At 40.9% G+C, this 26,118-nt stretch overlaps 1 protein-coding gene across 1 annotated transcript in view; it reads left to right on the top strand.

Annotated features, from left to right (window-relative positions):
- The window catches only part of AFF3 (AF4/FMR2 family member 3), a 333,963-nt gene that overhangs the window by 285,620 nt on the left and 22,225 nt on the right, over positions 1-26,118 (top strand). The window contains exons 11-15 of the mRNA XM_030454711.1: positions 4,074-4,239; positions 12,008-13,060; positions 14,906-15,030; positions 18,416-18,617; positions 21,488-21,615. Of these exons, the coding sequence (XP_030310571.1) occupies positions 4,074-4,239; positions 12,008-13,060; positions 14,906-15,030; positions 18,416-18,617; positions 21,488-21,615 (1,674 nt within the window). The remainder of the gene's footprint in view (positions 1-4,073; positions 4,240-12,007; positions 13,061-14,905; positions 15,031-18,415; positions 18,618-21,487; positions 21,616-26,118) is intronic.

Here is a 26,118-nt window from a genome sequence, read left to right as displayed (position 1 = left end):
TGAGTGGAGAATAAGTATTAATCTCCTCAAATCACTGTTTCTGAACCAGCACATCCGAGAAAAATTGAAGCTAGAAGGGATCTAGCAGTTTTTCAGAGAAGAGTGACTTGTCCACTAGGCAGTGCAGGAAAACAGGCTGTTGGAGGTGTGTAGATGCCCAAATCTCATGTAGCCAGGATGATGGGAGATGTGTGATTTGAAACTTCAGATGCTGTGTTCATTGTTAAATGAGCTTTTTACTAAAGTTCTGGCAACTTTACAAGGCATTTACTCTCTTATGTCAGAGAGTGCACATTCTGATCAAGGGCTTTAAGGAAAAGTGGTTCTTACCCAAATTGTTATTTAATTGCTTAAAATAAAAATATAATTTCTATGATGTAGTAATTAACTCTGGGGCATAAGCCAGTAGCAAAATATGCGTGAATGTTATGTGCATATGTGTCATTAAAATGTAAATTGGTCTTTTATTTTGATTGCATGATCTTGCTTACATACTTTAGAAAGAACATTCCAAAATGGAAGTTGCCAATTTAAAATAATGCTTGTTTTTTATAAGAATGCATGAAGAAACCTGTAACTGTTTTCATCCTGGTCACTATAATGTAATAATGAGGATATTTATAAGAATATGCTATGTTTAAAAATGGAAAAGGTAGAAGGGGGACAGAAGACTTCAACAGTATCAGCATAGATAGTAAAATATTGTAATGTTATATTTTTGTAGTATATTGGCTACCATTAGAGCAGCAGACATAGATTTCCAGATGTTTGTGAAGAGTCCAACAGTTATATTTTATATCTATGGCTATAGTAACAATTTCTCTTCAGCAGCCTAGAAAAACATTTCCTGTCACAACAGGAAAGAAATATTACTGTGGGGTTTTTCTCCCTCATCCCCTATATAGCAATACTGAATACTTCAGTCAATGCCAAACAAAAATGATGATTTAAAAATTAAAACCACAGTCACTAGGGTTAGGACATAAATGTGCAGATGTTTTGTGATGTTCAGGAACTTTGCAGGCAACAGTCACAATACTGTTGTGGAGAGGACTGGAAACCCATCTGAGTCAGACACTGTCAAAAGCATTCACTAAGCTACACTGTCAGAAAAAGCAGTTACTTTTTCATATTCCCTTAGGGAAAAATGAAAAGGAAAAAAAAAAAAAAAAAAAAAAAGAAGAAGAAGGAAAAAAATCAAAAGCAGAAAACTCTTATAATTGCCTTTATATAGCTCTCGCTATTTTAATAGCAAAGGATCAACTGCAACCTGTAAATATAAATAAGCAACTTACATCTAAAGTTTACTGGGCAACCTGTACAAGTGGAAAATTGCATCGTCCAAAGCAGTGCACAAAACTTCAATTTTCCTTCTCAGAGAAGGAAAATTTTTACAAGCTTATAAACTGTTTGTGTTTCAGGCACTTCTGTGCCTTAATGTTGTTATACAAATGGCTGCCTAAAATTCCTGTATTTACCACACCTACCTGGCTAGACAAAGGGACATCATGAACAGCAATAAAAATAGCAGAGGGTGAGTTTTTAAAGGCACTCGTTGCAACTGGTACACTTAATGCCCATGTATGATGACAGACCTTTTGCTTCCCAATAGTTGGCAGGCATTTCTGTGAAGATGCATGTAGCACCGAGCTGGAGCATGAGCTTTGCTCTTGGCTCTTTCTACCACACAATGGTTACAAGAATGGAAATAAAGCTCCAAAATATTAATGGATGTCAGGTCCTCCCTCTCCTGTTTATTTTCCTTGCTTTAATTAGTAAAGCAAGATCACAGGTGAGGTATTCTGCATTGCCTGGCTGTTACTCCATTGGTGCAGAAAGCTCTCCAACAGTGGCACAATTCCCCAGGCAGCCAGGAAATCTCTGGAGCAAGAAAGCCATGGGCAGCTGTGATGCTTCCTAGCAAAAGGCAATGGTAATGCTGCAAGTAAGGGTGGTTTGGTGGGAGTACTGGCTTGTGCAAGACAGGCTCTCCAGCAGAGAAAGGCTGGCATGTGTTAGGGGAAGTGGGGAGAGTGCCAGGAATTGTGCAGCCGTGGGGAATCGTGAAGTTGAAACTGCATCTCTGATGGCCTGGCCTCTTTTCAAAGCCCCAGAAATTGCCTGTCATCTATGGCTTGTGTCAGGTACCAGTTTTCCAGAATGAAATGCACCATTAGCAGGTAAAGACAATTCATTAGGTGCAATGTAGCAGAACTGTAATTAATTATTAGATATTATTTCTCACAAAATGCATCTCTGAGATCACATCGCATTAGCCACAATATTGGACTGATGGAGCATAAACAAGGGTAATGATAAACACTGTTGAAGAGAGTTGGGAAGAGATGGTTATTAGGGTACCAGTGTGTTTCATATGGGGTTTATTTAACAGTCTCATTAATGATCTGGAAAAGGAAGTGAATAGCCATTTAATTAAGTTTGTATTTGATACTAAATTAGAAGTTGCTGCAGACACCTCCGAGGGCAGAGAAATAAATCAAAAGGAGCTAGAAGCATGGTGCAGTAAAGAAGAAAATGAGATCTGGTGTGCATTAAAAAAAGCAAGCTAATCTCTCTGGAAGAAAATAACCTAAAATGTAGCTATCAGTGGAGGAATTCTGGAGAAAGCAGTGTTGAAAGAGATGTAGGAGTGTTAATGGACTATATATTCCATCACAGCTTGGGTATATGTTTACAGAAGCCACGCATCAAGGAGCAGGAAGGTAATAGCCCTTCATTGTAGGACTCTTGTGAGAACCCATCTATAATGCTGCTCTCTGTTTTGGGCATCCTGTTATCAGAGAGATATAGACAAATTGGAATGAGTTCAGAAAAGAGCCATAAAAATGATCCCATATCCCTGGAGATAATGACTTATGAAGAAAGATCAGAAGATGTAAATGTGTAAGGCCTTGTCTGAAAGATGACTGAAGTAGGGCAGGAAAAAAGTCTGCAAATATGTGAAAGCAAAAAGGGAGGAGGATAATTTATCATAGTAACTATTAGGATGAAATAATAAGTAACAACAATAAATTTTAAAAGGGCAACTTCAGGTTGAATGTAGGGAGAAAATTCAGACAGTGGAATTTGGGTTAGTTTGCAAAGAAGTTTCCCAGGGGTAAAAGTAAAAGCTGCATTCAAGTCATTTAAAATCAAATTGAACAGCTCACTATAAAATGCACCCTGCTATCGGGAACAATATTCCATTGCCTGGGGAATAAGCTGGGTGACTTAATAGGACATTTCACACTCAAGTCTTTATAACTGTGATTTTTTTAATATGCGTGGTCAACTATTTCAGAAAAGTATACAGTTCTTCTGCTGTCAGGCCTGATAATACAAATACTTGCATGCAAACATAACTTTAAAGAAGGCAAGTAGCTCTGCTGACAGCACTGCACTGCTGACATGCAAAAAACCAAGCCTCAGCTCTTCAAGTTTTTGCAGGATCAGAGTCTTAGATCTTACAGTTGCCAATATCAAGATGGTATATACAGGTAACCACATCATTTATGGGTAGGTGAGGAAGTGTGCAGAATAAAAGATGGGGGTCAGAAGCTCCAGTCAGGATGTATTATTATTGTTATTATTATCGTTATTGCTATAACTACTTATAAATGACTGGTACTGTGGAGTTCAACTCTGCTTCTTAACTGCTCACCTTTTTCATTTCCTGCTTTCACCTCTGTGCAGAGTGTTCATTAGACACTGTATAACCGTCTTTCTGTACTCCATTTTTTAATGTTTTATATTTTTAATATATCCTAAAATGTCTGTTGAATGGGAAAAAAGAGACAAACTGAAGTGACAACTTGACACTCCTTCAGATGAAGAAGAGATGGCAAGGGCTATGTATTTAAGTGGATGTGAGAGTAACCCCATATTTTTCTCCCAGTTATAATAACGTAGCGTTGAACTCAATTCACCATCCCTCATCAGCAGAGACAAGCTCCCAGGCATTTGGATCAGCATGCTCCCTACAGCACAGTGGGTTTTACATGTGGTTTTTCTTATGTTCTTGTTTTCTTCTCTTCCCTCCCCTCTCCTCGACGGGTTGTGTGGGGGGCTGGCAGCCTGGTGGTGCCGCAGTCAAACGCCCGAGCCTCGGGACTCTCCAGCAAGGGGTCGAGCAGCAGCAGCTCCAGTGAATCCGAGACCAGCTCAGAGTCTGACTCAGAGACTGAAAGCAGCTCCAGTGAGAGTGACGGCAGCAAGCCCTCACATTATTCCAGCCCAGAGGTAAGGGCTTCTGCTCTTTATGATTTAGGGTGGCAATCTGTTATTACACCCACTCAGACCTTTCAGACCTTTTTCTAGCCAAGACAACGCAGGGAGGCTGGGGGGAGAGGCACACACACACACACAAAAAAAAAAAAAAAAAAAAAAAAAAAGGGAAAAGAAAGGCCCAGGGATCCTCCTCCTGGCATGCTATGAAATGCAAGTGGCAGGGGATCCTGGGGCAGATTAAAGCTTTTGAAACAAAAATGAAGAATGTAATAGCCCTGTGATATTTTCCTCAAATCGGAGATGAGTGGAACACCTTGCAAGGCTCACAGCTTGCCTGAAGTTCTGTGCAACTCTGCCTCCACAGCAATGGCTTGCATAGTGAGTAAGTTCTAATGTGGGCTTCCAGCACTGCAAGGGAACTAAAGGCTTCTCTACACAGGGAAGCTATTGTAAAATCAGACTGAGGGTGGATTTTTAAGGCAAAAAAAGTTATTTTTCACTTATGTGCTTCCCTCACTTCACTCTTCAGGTGATTTATTTTCTGCTACTGATGCCTTTGTGTTATTTATTTTAATCTGCCTCCAAAATGGACTAAACTGAGTTACTAATGGTGCAAAGTATTAATCCCAAACTTGTCAGTACTGAAAATTTCCACACGCAGACAAGCTCTAGCCAAATTGTAATTAATATGCTAGAGCTATGCCACCTTCTGCTCCCTCCTCAGCAGAGTGCTCCATGAACAAGGCAATGCTGCTTTCCCTGCTCTACTTTTCTACCAGGGTTGCCGTTTTGACATGTATTCATCGATACACACCTTTACTATAAAACCAGGAACTCCACAACCACATTGCACACGTTAATGTATGTAAAAATATTCAAAAATCTGGCAGCAAGATTGTAAATATACATGAAATTCAGTCAGTGTTTTTTCCTACTCAACATAAAGCACCGAATCACTACACTTATCCCCTCAAAACTATGCCTTACCCATCCTCTCAATCAGAAAAATTATACTGAATAACCAGCAAGCCTTTCCTTATCTTTTGCTCAGTTTTGTGGGGCCATGTTTCCTGTCAGGCAAAATGCAGCACTTGCCAAAACATCCTCAATACATTTTTCTCAGGTTCCTTATTTAACACTTATCTTGCTTTCTGTCTTTTCCTCGCAGTACTCTCAGATCCATTTCCAGTTAATTTTTCTCTCACATTATCCCTTTCCTATGTCTCTGACTCTCTTCTTTTCCTTTCATCTCTGTTCTCTTCCTTTCAGTGTCTCTTTCTCTGTTGACCTGTCTGTCCTACCCCATGTCTTATTTCCCATTCTGAGCTCTCCCATCTGATCCTTTTAGACCTTGCTCTCTCTCTGCCTAGTTCTCTGTTGGAATTAGTGCAGAGAACTCATACTCCATCTCTCCACAGTGAGATCTCAGAAGGTGGAAGAAAAGGGACAAAGAGAAGAAAGAGAAGGAACCATTGTTGGAGAGAAGAAAATATGAGATAAACAGAGGATAGTACCCAGGAAAGGGGGAGTGTTTACTGTCTAGGCAGATACTCATGCTGCTTGGACCTGAGAGCAGCAATTCCTCATGGAACACAGGAATTTAATTAACTGAGGCAGGTTGTGGATCTCATAAAGTTGAGCAGGGGACTGAGGGTCATGGAAATGTGGTGGAAGATTCTCCTCTTAAGCACTTTATACATATCCTCTCGAGATCTGTGGAACTACTTTTATACAGAGCCAGAGTTATCAGTCATCATTGTCACGAAACTCTTGCACTGCTCCAACAGATTGCTTGTCTCTTTGCATTATAGTTGTGTGGTTTGCCTTCTAGGACATGTTGTATGAAACGTGCTTACAGAAAAATGTAAATGATTCCAAAAAATTGATGGCTGCAGTGGTGTTCATAGGTCTTGATGGGATATGGATTAGGTCTCACCGGACTAGGATGAAGGTGTCCCAGGGAAGTAGGATGTCTGTGCTTTCCCCAGGTGCCACTGCTTTTCAAGGCCCATCATGTGACTGGTAGCACCAGTTCAAAAGGTGCTTTTGTGATTTCACTGATTGGAAGTTTTCTCTGTTTTGCATTAATGCATTAACTTACATTTATGCACCCAGTGAAACCACCTTTCTAACCTATATGCCATGCTCTTGCCTGATAAATTGAGAAAGACAGATACTTGGAAGCTCTTTAATGGAAGGATCTGTACATCTAAATGTAAGTAATGGACTCAATCCCAGTACTAGCCTTAAAAGGAATTTCATCTATTGGATATGATAGGAAAAGCAAATACAGCTTTGCTTTTGCTTTCGTGTAAACTTGTAAATTCAGCTACAGTGAACTTGAATACTCCAGCACAATGCTAGGCACGATATCCATATTTCCAGGATGAGAGGGACTTAACGTGGAAATATGCAGACCATTATGAGGCCATCATTCTTTTTTTTTTTCCATAATATGAGATATTATATGCAAATACCCAATTTTTTTGTTTCTAAGACAAAATGTCTTCTGCATTTGAGGCTATAAAGAAATTCAGTAGGGTACTTCATTTCTTCTGTATTTTTTCCTCATCTCATTTTGAGATCTTTGGGTTGTTCTTAGGTGTCTAAACACAGTTGCCTTGAGTGCAGCTCATTGTAAAGCATACATATAAAATAGATTAGATGAATTGCACCCTAAAAGTGTCTCTTTCTTTCCTTTGACTATTTAGAGCCTGTAGTGACTAGCTCAGCTGTCTACACTTTATGTCTGCAGTAAACTAAGAATAATGGCTGAGGTAGAACAGGAGACAACATTCAGACTAGTTTCAGCGAGGTGGACAAATTAAGGTGCCTCAGACATTAATATGAGTAGTTACAGTTGTGTAGAGTGCCAAACCTGGAATTATGAACAAGGGACTGAGGTTTCTATCTCCTGTTTTTTTGCTGAAGTCATGAATTCTTTGCATGACCTTAATTAATGTCATAAATGAGGACTCTGGAAAACAATGACATCTTGTCCTTGCAATTATTTCAGATGGCAGAAAAAAAACCTCAGGGGTGTCAAGTCCATAGGAAGAGCTACATTTCAAAAGCTAAGAATTTGGTTTGTTGGTTCTTTGTTCTATGGAGTTATCCAACAGACCTTTAATAAGTCTGAACCTGGTTAGACAACTAGGAATTCCCACTGTGCAGGGAGGACTAGAGGGAGGAGAGGGTGGGAGAAAAGCAGAGAAGCCATTGCATGAGAAAAAGCATCAGTGGCAAGTCAAGAGTAACTGGGCCAGAAGAGAGAAGAAGGGTTCCTGTTCTGGGAGCCACATCTGCCACACCAGATGCAATGTCCTTTTAGTCTCTGGTGTTTTAATTAGTTCACAACCACGGAAGTTTTCTCCTCTTTTTCGAGGATTCACATATAGATTCCATCCATGCTTATTCCATCATCACTGTTTATACTCTTTCACTTCAAGTCCCCACATTGTGACTATCCAGGTCAAAATTGAAGTGGTTTGTAGGGTGGTTATGCTCTTCCCCACACTCCCCTCTCATCAGCAGAGAGCCACCTCCTGACCCCTGTGCATCAAGTCCTTCAAATGCTTGGACATTAGTACTGGTGGCTACAGACCCACTGCCTGTGAATCCCCAGCATTCCCTCACTGTGTGCTGTGTGGCACTGGTTGTCTTCCTTTTATCTCAGAAAACAGAAAGATGGTGTGTATCTAACAGACTAGCTAATTGGTAACAATACTCCTGTCACCTTCCCCTCCTTTCTTAGCTGATTAGATAGATTTAATTTGGGAGAAAGAGGAAGAAGAGTTGTAGTCTTAGGGCTGAGGACAAAGGTCCCCAGGCATGTTTTCTGTATCTGTTTTGTTTTCCAAAACGCTCCTGCTTCCCATCTCAAGTAAACCCATGATTCAACTTCCTGACTTTGAGGACTTTCAATTACCTCAATTTCTTTTCTTTAGAAGAAAAGGGGATTTTACCACTAGACCAACTACGGTTTCTATCTTTACCTTTGCATAAAATATTCATGCACTCTAGCAGTCCTGTGGACTATTTTTGACAAAGACTACAAACCATACTCTCCCTACTGAAAACTCTTAGTGGCAAAAGCTATCTCTTACATTATATGTGTACATTGCCTAACACATGGGAATCTCCAGCTCTAATTTCATAAAGCGCTAGCAGCAGCACTAATAATTGCAATTAAAAAGTAGTAGGAATAATAGTCATCATCTTCTTCATCATCATCATCTGTGCCTTGAATGCAATGAAATGGCACCACATTTGAAATCACCTGAATGAAATCTCTGTCAGCAGGACAGCAGAAACCAGTTTTCAGAAGGGTAAGTTAGCATGTGGGTTTACAACAGGCTAAGTAACTGATAGTTAATTCTTACCCCACAGGGGGCTGAGTACATGCACATATTACAGTCTATCTAATCTCTCAATAAAAAGGGCATCATGCTTCAAGCTTACCATGGTATTAGCCACACCTCAGGCCCCTCTTTGTAGTAAGGAATGTAGAGTGACCCTTTTACACTTATATTGTTTAACAGACCTTTACCCAGGAAGTGTTTCTGGGAAATGTTTTACCAAAGGTTTCTTTGGGGTGTGTGCCACTCGCATCTCTGATTGCACTTCTTGCCTTGAAGAGATCTGAGATACATAGGGACGTTGTGTGGGAGTCATCCCACTTAAATTTGGCCACCTGTACTGTGGATACCTACATCTGCTTGTCACCTCAGCCTTCCCTTTACAGTCAGTAGAGAGGAGTAGACATGTTTAGGGCCCAGCTCATCTGGCCTATTTCAGACGTCTATTTCAAGAGAGTTTTTCACACCCTAGAAGAGTAGCCTGCTGACTGGAGAAGGAAGTCAGATATAGGTGTCTATGTCATACTGATTAATCCACCCAGTTTTTAAGGAAGTGTACAACATTCTTCTGTTTCTTGATGAATCCTGGCACATCTGTGGTGCGTTGGTCTCTGAAACTATCTGTCTTGTGAAGTTTCCTTGTTTGAATTTTCATGCCAAACCCATATTTCATTGCAAATCAACTTCATCACAGACTGTTATTACTATTACTGCTCCCCATCTGGACACCTCCAGCTTTACCCCCTGGAGATTTAAAAACTGTCCAGTTCTTTGCAAGGCTTTGAGGGATGCATATTTTAATGATACAAAAACTAGGGGACAGAGGCCATTCTGCTATCAGATCACTGGGAGTATATTCCAATATATTTCCAGCCTTATGTCCTGCTGGATATTTCCTGCTTTGAGCAAATCAACTTTCTCCCATTGAATGATATGTGAAATGTTCTGGGGGATGGTGTATACTGGAGAATAAAGGATTTTCTCTTTCTCCCTCAAATAACTGCAGTTGGTCATGTAAAATGGACTGGCAAAAACTTTCAAGTGAATTTTCCAGTTCCTTTTTTCACCAGGCCTGCTCTTCGTTCTTGTCTTTCATGGGTTTTTTCTCTCATGTGGTACCTTGCTTTTTTTAAAAGTTACTTCAAAGTACAATACTTTCCAGTTAGAGCAGTCAATTGAATAAATTACTTCCAAAAGTGAATTGGTATAACTCATGTACACTGACAATCTCAAATATTCCAAAACTATATCAGGTCCCAAAAATATTGAGAAAAGTTTTTAAATTCTGATTATTTAAATCAGTATTCTTTTAATATACTTTATAGGCTGCAGGCTTTTTGCTTTTAGCAGGTGTTTCTTAAAGGGTTTTTTAGCAGACACATCTTTTTTCAGCATCCACAAGGATTTAAATTTTTAAGTAAACCCTGAATGTGCATTTAAGTCCATGATTATGAGAGCTGAGGCTTTAAGAAAAAATAACAAGTGTCCTGAAACTCCTGACAACATTAGTGAAGCTGGCAATATTATTGATCCTTTTTATGAGATTTCATAGCTGCCTGACAAGACTGTAGTTATTCTGCCTAAAATGCAGAAGTGCCACTCTAGGAAAGTACCACCTTGCCAAATAATGACACTGTAGCAGGTAATCACTGTTTTCTTCTGGTTTATGGTGTTCCTTTGAAATCTGTATTTTGTGAAGTGCTGTTTTCAAGAATTACAAGGTGCATAGAAGAGGATGTGACTGAGCAGCTGGAAGATTTTTTCAGACTTTCAGTCTGCCCTCACTCTGGCCTATGCTAACAGATGGAGATACATTTTTCCCCATGTGCATCTGATGTATTTCCTTTTCTTACATACACCTGAACAGTGGAAAGACTTCCACAAAGATTTCCATGTGTACTGAACTTTTTATTATATAACTTGGAAATTCAGTATGTGCATAATGAATGTCACCAAATAAAACTATCTGTGTTTTCAGCTGCAATAAAAGAAAGAAAAAAAAAGCTGTTTATTTTACATAAAGAGTTAAGAGTTGTAAAAATATATCTTCATCCAAGAGAAATGCTGCCCATATATTTTCAAGATTTACAGCTCAGGAAAGAAATTCCTCATGTAAGATATTAGGGAGTATGCTTAAGAAAAAATAAACTTAAGGCAATCCAGAAAATTTCCCATAGGTATTAGATAGCTCAATATGAGTAAATTAGACATTTCTGAGAGAAAGAAAATTTGTGGCATACAAATTCCAATGTCTAACCTTCCTGCTCCTTTTAGGAGCTTTTGCTCCCTGTAGAGTGAATAGAACCCTCAGTGGGTGATTCTGGAGATGCCTTTGGCTATGCAGAAAACTTGTGTTGCCCTCAGGCACCTCCTTTAAATAAGGATTTAAGTAAGAGTCTCTTCAAAGGTAGAGACTGTAGAAATTCTCTCCTGAGCAAATTTTTCTTCCAGAACCTTGATGGTTACCGTATTAAGGTCATGACAATCTTTTTGATTATTCATATGCAATAGCCTAGTAGATCAATTTTTGGTTCCACCTAAGGAAATTAGACTTTACACATTGGCTTCTGTGGTGCTAGGTTATGGCTGGCTATCTACTCTATCATTTATTTCTTTTGGGTTCTTTTGCCTTTCCTCTTCATTTCATTACATTCAAATTACTGCTTGAAAGAAGCTTGCACATTGTTCTGAAATAGCATTGTCTGAGCTGTGGTTACATTTGTAATCATAATTATCCCACTTCTTTACTGTCCAAACACAATTGTATTTTACATGTTCTCTTATAACTTGATCATGTTGTGACAGGAACAAAGAGAAAAACGAATGGCCCCACAACATTCACAAAATGACACCTGACAATACCACTACACAGCAAATGTTCATGGGATCTCATAGGATTATATCATGAATACCTGACAGATTATAAAAATTGCCGGGTTAGCCCTCCAACTCCCCACTGTGTGCCTCCTTCTATGCTTTTAAAATACTTCGTGTAATGTGGTGGCACATCTCTAGCTTTCATACTAGCTATCCTCCTTTAGCCTCAGCTGTATCCCTGCCATGTTTTCCTCCCTTCCCATGGCTATCGTATTTTCTTCTATTTGAAAACTTAAAAAAAACAGTAAAGCCAATGCCAGTAGCGCTGCGTGAATCATCCTAAGAAATGATGAATCTTGGAAGCCACCCCGCTTCCCAGCATCATTCAGAAACCAGAAATATCCCACTTACACAGCATGCCCCACACCTCCTGTTCTCCTTCACAGGGCCAGGGGGTTGCCATGGCCTGGGAGCAGCTCCTTGACCAAAGGAAAATCCTTGCAGTGCCAGGTGGGATCTGGCATTTTGGTGTCCATGAGGGGGTCCCCGGGGTGAAGGCAACAGAGTCTTGTCACTGAGCTCATTGCTATCTGTTTCCCTTTCAGCCCGAGCCTCCCTCATCCAACAAGTGGCAGCTGGACAAGTGGCTGAATAAAGTCACCCCACACAAAGCACCCATCCTGACCCACCATGACAGCCCGGCACTGGAGGCCCATCCCTACTACGGCCGTGTAAAGGCAGAGAGGCAGGAAAGCGAGAAGACCCCAGCCACCGGCCCAGCTGAGCACCGCAGCGGGGAGGGCCGAACCACCACCACCACCACCACTTCAACCCTCGGGGACGGACCACGGCCCAGGACCGCCAACAAAGCACCGGGCAGCAAGGGCGGACGGCAAAAGTCACCCCCCGCCGCCGACAGCGGTCCCCCGAGGAGAGCAGCGGGGAAGAAGGCACCGCGGCGGGCCGAGAGGACCTCTGCTGGGGAGGGGCCCCACTGCCCCGGGGTGGAGGAGAACCCTGGGAGCCAGAGCTTTCCCGAAAGCAGTGCTGGTGAGGCACCGAGGGCCCGGCCTGGTGGTGTCAGCAGTGGTGGCGGCTGCAGGGCAGGGCATCGGCGGGAGCCCCGCTCAGCCACCACCGGCGAGAAACGTCGTGCCCGGGGGCCTAGCAAAACAGCACCCAAATCCAAGGAGTTCATCGAGACTGAGTCTTCATCCTCATCATCCTCATCTGACTCGGGCTCTGAGTCAGAGCGGGAGGAGCACCCACTGCCCAAGGCACAGGCAGCCTCTGGGGCTGAGCCACGTGCCAAGGACTTGGGGACTGGTGCCGCCAACAAACCCCACGGTGGCTGCAGTGCCTTTGGCTCCATTAATGCCAGGACTAGTAGTGAAATAGCAAAGGAGCTGGAGGAACAGTTTTACACCCTGGTTCCTTTCGGTAGGAATGAGCTCCTGTCTCCTCTGAAAGACAGTGATGAGGTAAAGTCGCTGTGGGTCAACATTGACTTGGCTCTTTTGTCCAGGATTCCAGACCGTTTGCCCGAAGAGCCACTGGCCATGAGCGCCGGAGCAAACCAGGCAGCCAGCCTCCTGCAGGGTAGTAGTGCTGACCCCCCCGCAGAGAAGGGCTTACCGAAATCTAGAAGGAAACGCAAGGTGAGCCTCAGGGAGACCGAGTGGGATGGGTTGGGGGGGGCATCCACCAAGCATTGCTTGTGCCCACATCCAGTGCTCGATGGCAGCATCTTCTCTGGGATGGCACTTCAGAGCTGGGATATGTCCCCCACTTGCCACATAGGAACAGGACAAGCCCCAGGGGAGATGCCATCACAGGATGTGATGAAACTCCTGGCCTTAAGGGATTACAGCCCCTTGGAGATGGTGTTCACGACTGTCTTGTCATGACCTGCACAGTGTCACTGTGCATGTGGAAAAAGGAGAGGCACCACCAGATTGTCAACAAGAGGCAAGCCCTCCTGGCCTCATGGAGGATGTGCTTGCAGAGACCTGGGAGTGGCCAGGCTCTGCAACCTGTGTCTCACTGCTGTGGCCCCCCTTTTATCTGAAGGGTCCTACACAGCTGTGAGAAGTGGGAGTGTAGCCCGTTATCTGCCTGGTCCACAGGAGCACCATCACTACAGCATCTGGACACATCCACCCCTCTGCCCTACCTCTCTCACGCACTTTCTGAGCCACTGGTAGTACAGGGGACAAAGCCCCTTCCACCCCATCGCCACAGCTGTCCAACAAGGAGGCTTCTGGTCTCTTTGTACCAATCTGAACCCAAAAGTCACCCTGAAATGGGATTTCCATCTACCCAATTTCTGGATAGTTTCAGTGTGCTGTTGTTAGTGGTTTTAGTGACATAATAAAGACAAGGCATTCCTAGAGTAGCAAATTGCCCCTTGGCCTGGAATAAGACCCTCAATGAGACAGCTGCCATGCAAGCTCACAGTATGTCATTCCCAAACAACTTTATGAATCAGACTAATAAGAATGGATTATCAGGCATTGCTGCAAAATTAGAAAAAGATCCTTGTCACGTGTACCTCTCTCATGATCACAGTACGATGGGCAAAGTAGAGTTGGAGAAGCAGCATTAAGCACTAAGGTCTGAGAAGGTCTTCACTCCTGTGGAGTGTAAGGTACAACCTTTGCCCCATAGCAGCAGAAAATGTTGCTGCCATGCAACAAAGCAATAAATACAGCAGAACCAACAGATCAAGAGTAAAACTCAGACAGCACTGGAAATTGAAGTGTTAGAAGTGGAGAAGGATGTGGACTGAGAAAGCGTCAATGGAAGTTATATCATTGGAAGCCAATGATAGAACCCTAAGGGACATACCATGAAATTAAATAGTGGCAGGAAACATTGTTCTTACTAGCAGTCCAGACAGGGCCAGGGTGCAGTCCCAAGTGGTACACAATGATCCACTTTCTTTACTGTTGTCACACTTGGCTAACATGGTTTTGGCCTGGGTCAACTTCTCTTCTTCCAGACAGTGTCTGGCCCTTGTTGCTAAGTCAAACCCCACTTTGAAGGAGGAACAAGATGAGTGCATGGGTGTAAGCTTTGTCATCCTAGTTGGTCTCAGGGCCAGTTGCTTTTCTGTTGCACCTGCTAGTTCAGGCATAGTCACTGATGCCAAGAAAAGAGAGACAAAAGAGGTATGAGATTGAGGACTAGGTAAGAGAAGATCACACAAAGGAGATAGGCAAAAAGGACAATATAAAGATAAAAATACTCCAAGGTCCAAGTAGTAAAGTGGTTGAAACAATTCAAGTTTAAGATTCCACTCTTTTGCTTACACACTGCCTCTTTAGATTTTATTTTTTGAAGACATGAATCAATCATCTCTGATCCATGTTAGCTATATGCTAAACCAAAGTAACTTCATTAATACCAAATGCCAGAAAATACCAGCCCCTGACTTTTTGGAATAGTTTTTGACCTGTAGTAAATCCAAAACCTGCAAGATTATTATTTTTCTCTTAATTCAGTGCGAGAATGAGGAAGAATGCAGAGACCTCAAGAAGACTCACTTGGAGCGAGAGAGTTCTTCACGATTAGCTGCCTCTGCCCACAGCATCACAACAGCAAATCACTGCAATATGAATGAAAATAGGTAAGCATTTTCCTTCTTATTTACCACTGAGTCATACAGCTAGTTGCAGTTTAATGCAGTGTGTTATTTTTTCCTTTAATAGGATTTATTTTTTAATTATCACAGTTTATGTTGAAAAATTACCCACTGCATTCTCTTTCCTTCTGGTTTAATGAACAACTTAGCAGCTTCTGACACATTTATATGCTTGTATTTTTGTCCTATTGCACAAAGAAGTTGTGAGTTCAAGTGTTGGGCTCATGGAATGGGTAATTATTGCTAGAGCAGTGCAATCATTCAAGACATATTCCTGCTATGATGGAGGTACCTATTCACATAGGCAACCATCTTAAAGCCTTTTCTTTCCTTACAGTGTTAAGAGTTTCAAACTTGAGTGTATTAACACAAATCTATAAACTCTATGGAGAAGATTGAGAAAAATTCTCATAACAATGCCTGCAATACTCAGTTCCAGAATGTATTTGAGATCCAGTATTTTTGAGATTACAGGCAGTGTATTCTGTGCAATTAGTAGGCATTTTAGGACAAGGGACTCACACTTTAAAAACTATGAGATTTCCAAAGGCTGCAGTTCATGAAATGATGAATATTTAGCATTTGCTGGCATGGTTTATGCACACAGACCCCTATCAATGTCAGATCAGTCATACTGAGTTTCTCTGGAGGCTTCCAGCAGTCAAACTTAGACATGCAGCTTTTCAGAGTTCGATTTCATGCTGCCTAGTACATGCTTGTTATCAGTATTTAAAAAAAAAATAAAAATTCTGGTAATATCAGGGTATCTCTTGGGCTGGAACTGCTAAAATCAGAGAACAGTTGTAGCAGGCTTTTCTGTTGAACACATCACTGATGAGTCTGTGTAATTCTTGTCATTAATACTGGAAAAATAATGGAGAAAACTAATATGTAAAGTACTTATTTAAAAATATGCATTCAATTTCTTTGTCCTGACATGTCACATATATTTCATAAAGTGAAAACAATACACAGAACAGTTTGTTTTGTTGTGGGTGATTGCATGCAGGCATGCCATTCCTGTTACTGCAGTGTCATATGTTTTACATCACATTTATTTTCACAATAGCATGGCTGTCATGGTTTGCTATGTCACAGGGTTAATTCTGTTCTTCTGGAAGCAGTACAATAATTCGTATTTCACTTGACATTATAGTCAGTACTCCTGATAGCAACCGTACATTAAAGAAACAAAGAAGGTGTTCCTAAATGTATGTTTGCCTCCTAATTCTTCTCTGGTCTGCCCTGCTTCCAGAATGTTTCTGTGGTTTATCCTACTGTAGGACATGATAGTATTTCCACAGCTCAGGATGGTCTGCTCAGATTGTAGCAGAACCAACAGTGTGTATGTCAGGACTTCTTGTCCCTCTTGCAGCCAGCAGCTGCTCACGTTGGTGCATTCCCCACCAGTTATGCCACCATCACTGCCTGTGAGGCTCTCCTGTAAATTCACTCCAACTCTTTCTTTTTTTCTTTGAAACTCTTTCAAATTCACCAGAACTCTTTTTTTATTATTATTTTGAGGGGGGAATTTTTTCTTGAGAGGTCAAGCTATTACTCAGTTCCCAGCAGAGATACACGAACAGTTTTTGTCAGTACAGCTGAGGGCTGGCATCACAGAGCGTAGCAAAAACACCTTCAGACATGAACATTTTCTACTGTGGAATTACAGGCTAAGGTGCCAAATAATCAAGACCCTATTTGACAAGACAGTATGAAGTATCAAAAAGCATCAAAACCCCAAATATCTTGCACCTACATCGGGTGCCACAATCTGTCCCCACCCAGCAGACCAGAGCTCACTGTCACTTGTTCTGCACAGCTTCTCGGTATAAGATGATTGTGCTGCTACAGCTTGACTGTTCATAATGCACCTAGGTGGGCCCTACACAATATGCCAGAGGCATAGTATCTGAGGAAGGTCTGTAGCACAATGAGAAAGTGCAGCTACTCCTCACAAGCTCTGAGCCAAGGTTTTGAGGCTTGGGAACACTTCCAAAGAGCTATGGCTTCTCGTGTATGTGTTAGCCCTGCACTTTGACAGTGATGTATAAACATGGCTAGTCAAGGCATGGGTATATGACTGAAAAGAGGAAAAGAAATGACAGCATCAGTCTGCACATTCAAAATAGAGCTGAAGATGTATTTTTTCTTAGGGGGAGAAGAGGAGTACAGTTGTTCATCTTGCACATCCTGATTTTTGCTTTTGTAAACAGCATTGGTCATTAAAGCAGATTAGTTCACCTTGTGTTGTAAAGGTACTGTGCTGTGGGAAACAGGAAAGGTTCTGAACTATGATTCACAGCTTCTTTCACAGCTAGTTTTTAAAGATTTCCTGGATAAATGGACAAATACATGATAAGGGAACATTTAATTAGCTCTGTTCTCTGAAATTATGTGCAGAAATAACGTATAGTTTGTACCATCTTTTTTTGGGCTTCCATTAAGCATATATTGTCTGATTCGGTAACTATAAAGAAGTGAGAGTTGTCCATAGAAAATTATAGGCTTATATAGTTATATAGTTACAGAGGACTGGGACAGAGAAAAGTATTCTGTTAAAATAGTCTGTCTGACTTTAATCATAGTATTAGTCTTAAGCTGTGTCCTTAAAAAAAATCTTATATTTTGTATGTGTAACTTCAAGATTTTCAGCTAAATTTCCTTCAAATTAGTGCATCTGAAATATATTTCTAGGCATATTTTTGCAGTATGTTTGACTTCTCCTCATCCAAAGTTTCTTCTAAATAAACGGAAGCTAAAAATATTCTTTGTGTTGCATCTTTCTTTGGAAGACAGCACACATTTCTCTGAGTCCACTGTTTGCATGTGTTTCCTTTTGTCTGCAGTACCAGCCTATCTTTCTTTGTCTCCAAATTCTGTAGTAAATTAGTATAAACAGTGCTACAGTTGGTCATTGAGTACAAAGTGAGCCAGTCATCCTTAAACACATTTCCTGTTTTAGTTCACATATGGTTTTATTGCCATGGCTTATAAATTGCCAAGTGTAATGATGAAATAGGGCTCCATAACCTGAACTTACACTTCAGAGCCTAATCTTTGTCTCCAGCTATCCCTTAAGAAATGGTGAGCAAGTGGCCATTTATCTCTGCATTTTTTTTCTCCAAGTACTCTGTTACAGACTTTATATTAACTCCAGAATTACAATTTTCCTTGATGGGAAAGAGGAGAAACATGATACAAATTTGTAAATGAACTCTTGGTCCCAATATTGTAAGCTTGTTTCCAGATACCAGTACACTTTATCCTGCCAGAAGGTTTTAAATTCAAAGTTTTGGTAATATATAAAACATTTACCTTTCTCAAAGCCAGCTTTGTGACACTCCATTACTGTAATTTCCATTTCCAGCTTGGCAATACCAATAAATAAAAATGAGAAAATGCTTCGGTCACCTGTCTCTCCCCTCTCTGATGCATCAAAACACAAATACTCCAACGATGATTTAACTTCCTCCAGCAGACCTAATGGCAGCAGTCTATTACCTTCCATCTCCTCCAGCAAAAAACATAAGGGTGAAATCCAGTCGCAGCCACATCCCGGAGACTTCAATGTAAGTTTATGCTGTTTTTCACAATATGAAGCCTATCTGTATATTTTTCACTTTGTACTGCAGTCCATGATAGTTTAGCAGAATGTTATGCAAAAAAAATGTAATAACAAGTCTTGTATTGTTCAGCTTTTCTCATTTGGAGTTTAGCAAGGCACAGAAGAAAGGAAAGAGGTCAGGCTGTAAAGCTAGCAAATACCAAAGGCAACATAAATAAAAGGTAAAAGCTAATGGTCCAAAACAAATGGCTTTAAGCCTCCAGAGTATCACTTGGGCAGAATGCAAGCCCCCTACACTCAAGAGTGCAGAGCATAAGCCCTTTACTGTACAAGGGCTCTGCTCAGCCACTGCCTAGCCATGAGTGGGCCTGCAGACAAGTTCTCCTGCTTGTCTAAAAACCAACTTTCTCATACACTTCTACTTACTCTTGACACCAGTGAGCAGCTTAGCACCAGCCTCGCAACTCAGTTCCATCAGAGCTCAGATACTCAAATACATGCCAGAGTCTGGATCACACTAAATGTGTGCAGAGTGCCTTTACAGGTAAGGGTATATTGCTACGCTGGCTGGTAGCCACTGCCTTCAGAGCACAGAGAGAGAGGAGTAGATGGTGCCTGCCATTTGTGCGTGGGCTCTGTGATTAGGATACTGGAGTAAAGAGCCTGTTGAGGGAATTCACATCTCTCCTTCTCTAACCTCTCAAATTCATACTCTACCTTCCAGGCTACAGGACACCGCAGGTAGAAGATCATGGGGAGAATATTGTCACATTCTCCCCTTGAGGCTGATCTGTTTTTTGTGAAATACCTAGAAGCAATTTCGGTGCCATCATATTGACATCCATTGCTGGAGCATGTAGTCAAGCTGCCAAGGCAATCTTCTGCCACTAGAAAGGATCCCTTGCACCAAAATCTATTTATATATTTTGTCTTACATCTATTTGTTGTATTTGTTATTTGATACATAAGAGGCTTCTCTAAGCCTAAGTGTTAGTGTCTAAGCAGCTTTCAAGAAAACAAACTACCTGAGCTGAAGCAGTGGTCTCTTCCATCCTCTTTTACTATGGGGATAACTGGTCCTGCAGTGTATGTTAAGTATATATCATAGAACCATAGAATGGTTTTGAGTGGGAAGTGTCCTTAAAGATCATCTAGTTCCACCCCCCCTGCATGGGCAGGGACACCTCCCACTAGACCAAATTGCTCAAAGAATCATCTAACCTAACCTTAAACAGGGGGGGAAACCATACCTTCCCTGGGCAGCCTGTCCTTGTGTCTCACCACCCTCAGTGCAGAATTTCTTCCTAATACCTAATCTAACTCTACCTTCTTCCAGTTTGAAACCATTACCTCTTGTCCTGTCACTACATACCCTTGCAGAAAGTGCCTCCCCAATTTTTCTGTAGGCCCCCTTCAAGTACAGGAAGGCTGCTATAAAGTCCTCCTGGAGCCTTCTCTTCTCCAGGCTGAATATATGTATATACTTAAATATATTTATGTTTGGGGGGGGGAGAAGTAGTAACTACAATCTTAATTTTTGACACTTTAAAAAAAGTTGTCATAAATTCTGTGTTTCTAGAATATCTCACAGGTGGTAAATTGAAGTAAAATTAATTACATAAAAATATTCCAATAAAAAGGCATTTTAAAATATCACAGTCATTATTTTTTCATGGATTAAGTGTGAATTTTACACATTTTAACTTCTAAAACATAAGTTTAGATTTTTATAACCCATTTAGAATTATAATAATGTAGTTCTTCACTGAATATTTTGAAAACAATTTTAATTCCTTCACAGGCAAATGTGCTGGAAATCAAAAGTAAAAGGGTATTGCTTTATGATCCACATCCTTAGCAAATGTGTTTCACTGAGATTTCCTGCATAGCCTAGCAATGCACCATTTGGTCAACATCTTAACAACCGTTGCAATAAAATTCTTATGTATCGGGTTATTCATCTGAAAAATTTAGCCTGCTGAACTGATGTGGGTGTAGAAGTATGTATGTAGAAGTTGAACTATAAATGTTAAAGTTAGCTTTGTTCTATCCCATCTTCACATCTGGCACCTAACTGGCATGCCCAAGTGGTTCTTTGAATTTCTGACAGAAACCACAAGCCATGGAGTGGCTTTTATCCCTTTGAGCTTTTTGTCTGTCTCTATTGCATTTCTGTCTGTCGCCTGACAGAGAAGGAATAGTGTTTTCTGGCAGTGGTTATCAACCAAATCCAAGCCTGGGGCACTCTGATTTGCACTGTACCAGCTCATGGTATCCTTCACTTGATGGGACCAGGGGCTCATGAGGTAGAAAACAACAGGGCTGTGGCCGAAGGAATGCAAGAGACCCCATCAAAAGACATGAGTTTCTGCTATGATAGAGATCTTTCAAGATGATCAGGGACCTGCAGCAAAAAGAAACCTGAACCTTGGGCTACAAATTCATACCACACAGGTACATCAGCAGTGCAGCTTGAAACAAGTCAAACAAGAGAGCTTTGCTCCCCCACAGCAAAACACAGTGCTGGTTTGGAAGGTGAAGACTTCTAAATAACACTTAAACTTCTAAATTACCATGATAGATCTGTTCTTTAATAATTTCGCTTACTGTGTTTTAGGGTGTTTAGATAATTACTAACAATTCATCTCAATTTCTTCTGTATACCATTTTGTAACTTGAGCCCTTTAGGAAGTATGCTGAGCAGTATCTGTGATTTTGTGCCATCAATGACAGGACAGTTGTACATACTCTCTGCTGAAATAGTAGGAAAGACAACTTTGACTTTACAACAGGATGCAAAGACAATGTTTATTAGTTGCTTTTTTGAAGTCAGTAGCCAATTCCTCAGTGTTGTCTCTGCTGTTTGTCTTCTAGAAAGCAATTCACGTCAATTCAGAAAATGTTCTTCTCTGCAATAAGCCCCAGTCCCAAACAGAGCCTTGGTCACCACTGTCCAGCACACCCAGGGACTGTAGAAGGACAAAGCTTATCTTTGATGATATGTAAGTACAGATGACTTTAAAATAAAGAAATCAATGTAATTTCCTGAATTTAAAGACAAAAAAATACTATTTGTCCAACAGGAACATAGATATGGCCAGAAGTATAAATAGTGTAAGTTGAGAAATTAATGAGACATACTATATTCACACTTTAATTTTTTTTTATTATAAATTAATCTTCTAATTAATTAGGGAGCAGTGAGAACTGGCTGTTCTCTAAAAGACAGGGAGCCAGAAGCCAAGGGGCAGAACACAGCTGACGGGGCAGAGGCCATGCCAGTCAGGGGTCCATCCCCACAGTACCCAGTCAAGGTCAGCAGGGAAGCTCTGGGGGTGACAGTCATGTTCAACCAAGAACCCAGATGTCAGACAGCTCCATGGTGATAAGGCAGGTCCAAGATCAGGCCTGGAAGTCAGGTCAGGATCGGGTCCCACGAGGGTCAGACACAGCCCAGTGATTGCTCAACATACATAGTGACAAGGCAGGTCCAAGGTCTGGCCAGGAAGACAGTCCCCACGTAAAGATCCAAATCAATGGGGGCTGTTGCCAGGCCCAAGCATGGCTGTGAAAAGGCTGAAGACAGGCACAATTAGGATGAGCTGGACAGGGAGTAAAAGCTCAGACATGAACTTAAATGGAATTTTTTAGCCCATGGGCAGAATGGTGACTTCCCACATGTGACAGGTCAGGGCCATTGAGGTTTTATTAGTACCCTCAGGGCTCTGGCATTAATTATCCATGTATCAGACTATTAATATTTACAGAGCCATAGCAAGGCAGGGTCAGAGGGGCACCCCTCTTGTGCACTCTTTGGAGTAAGGGGAGAGGACATATGGGAGCTTTGCATCCCTCAGCCTTGACAGCTGCTGCTGTCATTGCTACTGCTGCTCAGAAAAAGGTATCAGAAAGGCAGGGTGAGTAGGAAGCAGCAGTGCTTAGCATGAGTACCTGGAGGGATACCTGTCCCTCCCCACCTCCACTGCGTCCTTCAAACATCCCTTGCTCTCCTCCTCTGAAAATAATTTTGTCATGTAACAGTCTTTATTTTCTTTTTGTTAATTTAAATTTCTAGTCCTTTTCCTAAGCTTATTTAGGTGTTGTATTATTTAGGTAACGTCTAGAGGTGAAACTGAAGGTTGAAATCCTAGAAAATCCAGATTCTTTTTGACTGGCAATGTTCTGGCATGAAAATACTGATTTTTTAATTTTATTTTCTGGCAAGTGTGCGAGGTTCTGTTCAAGCTATGCCTCAGGCTGACTGGAGCACCATAAGTTGTGTGACCTTGACATGCCTTTCATAGTCCCAAACATTTATCCATATCTCTAACTCTTATACCAAAGGAAACCCTGAGATAACAGTAGCCCTGTTTCCTCAGAATCTGCTTTCTACCAAAACTGTGATTTTAGAATAAGAAGAAAAATAAGAATAATAGCAAGGAAAGGTTTGTTCACACTACTTGGTCTCAAGGACAACTAGCAGGATGGCATCATCTCATGGAGAGAATCCAGGTTTTCTACTGTAATATATAAATAATTCCCATAGATTCCAAAAGGTTGAACTTGTTTTGTATGTCAAGAAAAGAAGGCAGGTAAGATTAAATTCTGTGTATATTAATGGCAGTCGTGAGGAGATGTAAGTTGAATAAATGTGACCAACTTTTCTGCTTCTTTTGAAAAAATCTCTCCCCTGTGCATATCCTTATTTTTCCTCCTTCTCCACCTCCCTGCATGTAATTTGTAACTCTTCCAGTCCATTTGTTCAGCAGTTTCCATTGAGGAAATTTGAAACTGCTTAGAAGTGCTCCCTATCTCTCCATATCCCTAAAAATACTTTATTATATCTAATTGATTTGCAACTGTTCAATTTTTCTGCAGTTTAAACATGAACATACATGGCAGAAAGGTACCAGGGTACCTGACAGAAGTCAAAATTGTAGCATGTGCTTATCTGTTTGGATTAGAAAAAAGGCATAGTCATAAACAGGTACAATGGAATTATTGTATCTTCTTCAGATTTTTCCTCAAGATACTGACACAAAACAGGAGAAGTGGTTTGTTTCATTTCGCCCCTAGAACACTGTCACATGAAACTGCTTTTGGCACTGTCTCTGTCATCTAAGAGGCCTTTATTACTTGCTTTCTTCATTAATGATACATCTGATTTCTCTGGCAGGCATCTTCAATAAAAGTATTTCACCTTTTCAGGGGGAGATACAATTAAACTGCATGAGTATAATGCCTTCCAAGTAGAGTATTCCCAAGCAGTTTGTGTGTGGCCCATTAAAAAAGAAAAAACAATCTTAAAAGCCAAATAAGAGAAAACACAAAATAGAATATGTCTTAATTTGCCCTTAAAAAGAGAAACAGTCAAATGCCTGTTGTGCTAACTAGAGGAAGGGGATTTTCATGTACTACAGCTGTCATCCACAATCTGTAGCTGAGAAACACCACCAGAACACCAGCTATTCTAGAGCTCAGCTCTGAAATGACTCTGTAGAGAAGTCACTGAAATGTAGCAGATTAGATTGGCTGCAAATGTTAAATGTCAACAAATCTGACGCAAATGTTAGAAGGATCAGATAAAACAAGACAGACAGTGTCTTTCCAATTCTTATGGTACCACAGTAGAGGATATGAAGAAATGTAATACAGTAGTTCTAAAATTATGTAGTAATCCTAATGGCAGCATTTTGTTCAAAATTATGCCTATAAAGTATTTCATCTCATAATCCATGAATTTCTGCGTTACTGTAATCTGGCCATGGTTTTAAAGTCTCTATTTTAATCAGAATCTGTAGTTTTGAAGAGACTAAATCCTTTATATTTGATTTAAAACAACAACATTTTTTTTTAACCAATCAGTGTCTCTTTGTTTTATTCTCAATTTATTTTCTCCAGATCATTGAGAACAGCTGTCACTAGCAATAAATTAGAACACAAGTAGGTCAATAAAAAGTGTATCTTGCTGGCAGAGTGCTGTATACACATACGTCACAATATAAAAGTAAATATAGCTAGCAGTCTTCAAAAGGCAAGCAAAACCCTAACACCCCTGGTTTGGCATTGTTTACTACCTGCTCTAAATATAATATGAGGTACCCAGCATGGCATATATGCAAATGGCATCAATGCTGTTTCCAGTATTCATTCTTAACAAGATTTCCTGCATTTTTGGCCATTTCTGAGTCAATGAACAGAGCATTTTCAAGGCTACATAGTAATGCTTCAAGTCAAATTCAGTCCTGCTGTAATTTCACTCAATGATAGAATTCCCAATAACATCATTTAGGAATGAAGCCTGTTGTCCTTGAAGTGATAAGCACAGACATGCTGGGGTTGCCCAAGGGCACAGTCCCACACCCTCCTCAAAATACTGCATGTGTGGTATAAAAGAGGAGAGCATACACAGCTTCCCAGTTTTCCTTATGGCTAAATCAGAACTTACTCCTCAGGATTATTTTCTCACTTGCATTGTGGGTTACCCTTTCAAACTCAGGGTGGGATTCATTTCACTTACTTTGCTTTTTTTTTCTGAAATAGCCTTTGATAATTTTGCCACTCAGGAAAGAGGATTTGTTTGCATCAGTTGATCTTAATGTATCTTTTTCTTACTCTACCATTTAACTAGCAAATATCTTTAGTCCACAGTGAATCATGACAATGAGCAAGACAAGGGTCTTCTAATCAGGCTCAGCAAAATTTCCTCCGGGTCACATCAGCAGAGCTGAATCTCTCAAGGTAGGAGAGGACAATCTCTCCCACCAGTCATTTACACTCTTTCCTCATCTCTGCAACTGGTGGCCAATGAGCAGATGCCCACAGAATGTGGTGAGCACTTTTCCCACTCCTTTGCAAAAGTTCAGCTGTCTTGGTCTTGTACTGAATATGAGGAAGTCTCATCTCACCTCTCATGGTATTCTCTGTTCTATTACACCTCTGGTTCTTGACAGAGTTTGCTTTCCTCACTCTTGGTATGACACATCAGTTTCTCCTCGGTGAGCTAGAAGTCCATCCCTGTGTTTGTCTTGTGCCGGATCACAGAGCAGAGTGAGTTTTTATAATCTCAATGCCAGGATTCAGAGGTGTGGCATGTGAGCAATATTCTAATGTCTCAATTTGCAGCTTAGTTCCTAAATTAGCTTTGCTGTGGAAGTGGTAAATACCTTTGTGTAAGTTTGAAGAATGCTCCAAGTCCACTTTCCATAATATAATTACACAGAAGTTTTGTTTTGGACTAGAAGGCTCACTGTAATGGCCTTAGGGTGAAAAGTCTGTGATCCCCTAAAGAAACTTGAGACATTTCCTGATCATTCCTTCAACATATAAAGGATATTTTCATCTTCCAATGATAATGAACCATACAAGCAAACAACCACTTTAGCCTAGGAAATCACAGATAGACTGTTCAAACTCATTTTTATCCTGGGAGTAGTACCCTGTTCATCTTTAGAACCAATAGTGACACATGAAGCTGGACAAGGGAGCTGTGATAAAACAATGCA

The sequence above is a fragment of the Calypte anna genome, chromosome 1 (genome assembly GCF_003957555.1).
Source record: "Calypte anna isolate BGI_N300 chromosome 1, bCalAnn1_v1.p, whole genome shotgun sequence".
Classification (NCBI taxonomy): Eukaryota; Metazoa; Chordata; class Aves; order Apodiformes; family Trochilidae; genus Calypte; species Calypte anna.
Note: the sequence above shows the minus strand (reverse complement) of the source record. Positions and strands in the feature narration are given on the sequence as shown.